Source organism: Etheostoma spectabile, chromosome 17 (genome assembly GCF_008692095.1).
Source record: "Etheostoma spectabile isolate EspeVRDwgs_2016 chromosome 17, UIUC_Espe_1.0, whole genome shotgun sequence".
Classification (NCBI taxonomy): domain Eukaryota; kingdom Metazoa; phylum Chordata; class Actinopteri; order Perciformes; family Percidae; genus Etheostoma; species Etheostoma spectabile.
Window position 1 is genome coordinate 5,158,963 of NC_045749.1, and position 4,999 is coordinate 5,163,961.

Genomic DNA, 4,999 nt, shown 5'->3' on the forward strand with positions numbered 1-4,999 from the left:
CGCTCGACTGAGGTGCAGATTCCCTCGGCTATCTCAACCTAAACTGGCCTCAGACCAGAAGTTTTAACCCTCGCCCTGTCAGAAACAGCTCCACAACCCGCTGCCCTACTACAACACGCTTAACTAATACACATGTAACTGTAACTGCAGTGCATTGTCAAACGTCTGCGACTGGGAATCAACATCTGCACCCATGAACAGCTCATCTCCCAGTTACGCAGGAGGTTGGGTTAGCGGTTAGGTTGGGCTGACTGTGTCTGCTGTAGGCTGTTAGAGAGTGTGTTTATGTGCGGGTCTGTGTGTGTGTGTGTCTGTTTGTGTGTGTGTGTGTGTGTCTCAGTAGCTGTTTTCATGGCCTGCCAGGATGTAGAGGTTACTGTGGGCAGTAGGGTTGTCTGTAGGCCTGCTCTCCAGCACCACCACCCTGCAAGACAAACACAAACACACAACATCCAGTTTAGTTTCAAAACATGGATCAGTTTTTATTTCACCTATAAATCCCAGACAAAAAAACAGCCCAGTCTGCTTCTGGCAAAAATAAATTAAAACACTGAGTAAAGTAAGAAGACATTGTAAAGACCCAGGATGTATTGTAGCAATATGTAGAGACAGCCAGAAACCCACAAAGGATATGGTCCAAGCCTGTAAAAGCCCTGTTATTTGGAAAAAGGAGGCAGAGGGAGATGACTTGCTCGGACACTAAAACCTTCACAAAGTACACTTTTCACTGAGGAAACCGTTGAGAAAGCTGTTTTAAGAGGGACCCAAAGGCTTACACACTCACACATCATAACATCGGAACTCCAAGGGACTCAGCTGCTCAGTAATGAGACAGTGATCCATTCCCTACAAAGGTAGTTCTTGGTAATATTTTGTGCAGGTTTTACCAATCCCAGACACCAAACCAGATGCAGAGCATTTGATTAAAGAGCTACTACAACATCTCGTTATCCAATTTTGAGATATTGCTACTGTATTACTATCAGTTTTAAACAGTCTTAGCTTACAAAACATTTCCTAACACACACACACACACACAGGGACAGACACACAACACACACACACACACACAACACACACACACACACACAACACACACACACACACACACACACACACACACACACACACACACACACACACACACACACACACACACAGAGACACAGACACAGACACAGACACAGACACAGACACACACACTCTTCCCCTCACACAGCCTTAAAGCTCCTGATCTATGACATCTGTCATCAAGCAGATCTCGAGTCCCGACAGAAAGAGGCAGAGTTTTGAGCTGGCAGTGGCCAGCAAGTAGTGAGTGTACCTGGGCAGAGTAAGGCCTCTATCCTCAGCGTCTGGATCTCTACAGTCGAAACGCCTTCAGTGATAAGACATCAGAGACGATATTAACAGAGAACAGTGGTGTGTGTGTGTGTGTGTGTGTGTGTGTGTGTGTGTGTGTGTGTGTGTGTGTGTGTGGGTGCGTGTGCGTGTGTGTGTGTGTGGGTGCGTGTGCGTGCGTATCTGTGTAATATATATTTGTGAGGAGATGTGTGTTCTCACCTGTCTGATCCCAGTAGTCTGAAGATGCGTGTGCTGTCAGAGATCTCCTGGGTGATCTGATGAATATACGAGGAAGAGAGAAAATAAAGAGAGACAACGTCAAGATCAGAGTTTGCCAGAGGAATCCAGTCCAAATGTTAAATGCTGACTAAATTTCAAGTCTTGTGGCAAAAGAAGTATCACGATTAAAATTTAGGCTTCATTTCATGTTTTTTTTGCAGTTCAGAAAAGTAATACCTGCTTAATCCTCACATCCTTACATTGGAGTAATTCAGAGATCTTATACAATCCTGTCGTGACACCTGAGAGTGAACCGCTTTAGGCTGTCAAAAGATCCCTTCTACTGTGGATTTCCTTCCTAAATGGGTACACACATATAAAGACACTCAGTATCATCTCACCTCATTGGTTTTGAAACTGCGTCCCTGCATGCCATGCCTCCAGAAGGCCAGTACACTGTCTTGGAGACAAACTGCAAAGAAACGGAAACAATATCAAGGACTGTGAAGTGCAAATAAACTTATAGTATAAATCAACTAGTAGATCAGCATTTCAATTTAGATTCCTTTAATAGTAAGAAACATTACGCATTCTTTCAGTGCATAAAAGACATTTTGGTGTGTAAAATTTATGTCATGAGTTATATTTTTGTGGTTTCAAAAATACAAGCTTTTTTTTTTCCTTTTACCTGTGGCTTCAATCTGGAAGTTGAAGGTGAGCTCAGCGGACAACTTTCTGCTGGATTTCAACCTGCCCTGGAGGTTCACTATCTTTATACACCCTGTAGCAAGAGAGGGAGAGATTGAGAGAAGAGGAGTCAAATTCTGGTAAATCTGTTGCGAGTTTTATGTTGAGTTTGTGTTACTCACTGTCGAGGCAGACTAGGATAGTGTCTCTCTCTAGCTGAGTGACGTGGATCACACACGTCTGTGGTGTGTCTGCAGAGAGAAAGCATTGTTTTGTCCTCCATACCGTTCCCAACAACATCTCATAAAAAAAAACAAGTGCTGTTGGTGCAACATAATAAGAACTGGTGACACTGTTCTTACCTGCTTCTGTGAACCAGGAGGAGGTAGAGTTGGGGTTGACGGTGCCGAACCGGACCACCTGGTTGAGTTCGGTGCCTTTACTGACCGCCACACAGATCAAAGGGTAAGTCTGCTCTGGGACCACCAACATCTCAAAGACCTCCAACGGACACGGCAACGGGAAGTCGATGTTCTGTCGAGTAGATGAAGAGACAATAGGTAAGAAAGGGAAGTTGCCTTGGTAGCGTCTGTTATCTCAGAGGATAATGGACTACTGACATCTCCCAAAGAAGTCAGTAGAACTACTGCTAGACAAGACTGTAGTGCTTTAGACAAAAAAACTTACAATAGTGCAACATACAGTATAAAAAGATCCAGGTTTATTTGAATCTAGCAGGCAGTATTCCTAACACATAGCTGAGTAAGACTTTTCTAAGGATTTCACCTTAAATTTAAACATTAGCAAGGGTTAGGGTACTGGTGACTCGGTACCGGTACCAAACGGTACTTTTTTCTCGGTGCTTTCCCTCTGTAATAACAACATTTATTTCAGTTGTAAAAAAACAACAAACAAACCTATTTAATCTATTTACTTAATAAAATCCAAACCCCGTCCCTACAGTCTATTCAATCAAATAATGATTAATTTCTTACACTGGACATTTTATTTTTGTTTTATTGTATTTGTATCTTATTCCATTTCAGGTCTTTTAACTGCTCTTTAATGTTTAATGTAACCTACTTATTGTGTTACCTCTGAATTGACTGTTGCTAAAATGTGCTATAGAAATAAGATTGCCTTGCCTTACAATTTCCAGCCTGTCAGTCAGTCACCAGGGCAAAGGGCACACTGGTGTTCCTGCCTGTCTCAGAGGAAGTGTTAACTGCACCGCGGTCGCTTTCGCATCGTCATTTTATATTCTAACGAGCGTTGTTCGCGTGCGGGTTTGAAAAATGTGACCACACTTGCGAGGGCTTTACCAGCATTGCCGTGACTTAAACTGCAGAGTCAACGTAATTTCACTCTGTCCGCACCACAGCTCTGCATGAGTGTGTGTGTGTGTGTGTCAGAGCTCTGCTCTCTGTCAGCATGCGGAGAGTACAGATTAGCTCTCTGATACCGAAATTTGGCACATTTGGATTTAACGTGAATCGGTCCTCGGCCGTTTAGAGGTAATTTGCTCGGTACCCAAAAAAGTACAGAGTATGGTACCAAACCCTAATCAAACATTTTAACCTGTAAAGACATTAGACCGACCTTTGACATTGTGTTACAAGTTTACACTCTTCATACTTTTGTAATAAAATGAGCTAAAACAGGAGATGAGAGCACACATGAGAGCTTTCGAATAACAAAAACTGACCTTGATGAGCATGAACCTCTGCATGGACTCCACCCACTCCAACAGCATGACACTAGACTGAAAGGCTCCACACAGGTATTTATGGCCTGTGTACGGGTTACGAACTGCAAGGAAACAACACCAGGTATCAGTAATTTGGGATTTTCTTTCTTGGTAGCCTTTGTATCTCACAATTATATGTTTTCATATGGTATGAGGTACATTTTGTGGGTGTTGCTCTTTTAACTTTAAATTTTTACTGATCAGACCTTCAATCAGTACCAACAGTCATATTATACATTTTTTAGATATGTGATAATGTTTATATATTGTACATTAGATAATGTACAATATACAAGTTAACACCAGAATAACCTCAAGTCCTTCTATGGTTTTTATGTGTGGTTCTGTAATTAAAATGTCCCATGAAATGGTGCTCTTTGGATGCTTTTATATAGGCCTTAGTGGTCCCTACTACAATATCCGACGTCAATTTTTATAGGCCTTAGTGGTCCCCCTAATACCCATATCTGAAGTCTCTTTTATTAGGCCTTAGTGGTCCCCTAATACTGTATCTGAAGTCCTTTATATAGACCTTAGTGGTCCCAATACCATAACGAGGCTCTTATATAGGCCTTAGTGGGCCCTAATACTGTATCTGAAGTCTCTTTATATAGACCTTAGTGGTCCCTAATACTGTATCTGAAGTCTTTTATATAGACCTTAGTGGTCCCTAATACTGTATCTGAAGTCTCTTTTCTATAGGCCTTAGTGGTCCCATACTGTATCTGAAGCTCTTTTTATAAGGCCTTAGTGGTCCCCTAATACATATCTGAATTCTCTTTTATATAGGCCTTAGTGGTCCCCTAATACTGTATCTGAAGTCTCTTTTCCAACATTCAGCCTTGGTGCAGAATTCCAGCCACCAGAGCCAGTCCCACAATGAGCTTTCCATAGTATGTGCCATTTCTGAGTCTGTAGCTTCTAAGAAGAAGAAACTTTGCTTGTTTGAAAGCCATGTCTCTCTCTCATGGGTGGGACAAATTCTCTGGGCGGGCAAAGCAG

At 42.2% G+C, this 4,999-nt stretch overlaps 1 protein-coding gene across 10 annotated transcripts in view; it reads right to left on the reverse strand.

The window, feature by feature from the left end:
* Positions 1 to 159: 159 nt before the first annotated feature.
* LOC116704848 (mitogen-activated protein kinase kinase kinase kinase 3) overlaps positions 160 to 4,999 on the reverse strand; it is a 47,499-nt gene continuing 42,659 nt past the window's right edge. For 7 of the 10 annotated variants that reach the window (XM_032540504.1, XM_032540508.1, XM_032540506.1 and 4 more), the window contains 8 exons: positions 3,956 to 4,059; positions 2,613 to 2,784; positions 2,433 to 2,501; positions 2,252 to 2,344; positions 1,965 to 2,035; positions 1,564 to 1,619; positions 1,325 to 1,378; positions 160 to 424 (listed from right to left, as the gene is read on the reverse strand). In XM_032540504.1, the coding sequence (XP_032396395.1) occupies positions 337 to 424; positions 1,325 to 1,378; positions 1,564 to 1,619; positions 1,965 to 2,035; positions 2,252 to 2,344; positions 2,433 to 2,501; positions 2,613 to 2,784; positions 3,956 to 4,059 (707 nt within the window). In that variant the 3' untranslated portion in view covers positions 160 to 336. The remainder of the gene's footprint in view (positions 425 to 1,324; positions 1,379 to 1,563; positions 1,620 to 1,964; positions 2,036 to 2,251; positions 2,345 to 2,432; positions 2,502 to 2,612; positions 2,785 to 3,955; positions 4,060 to 4,999) is intronic. The other 3 variants (XM_032540512.1, XM_032540511.1, XM_032540505.1) reach the window with 1 other exon arrangement.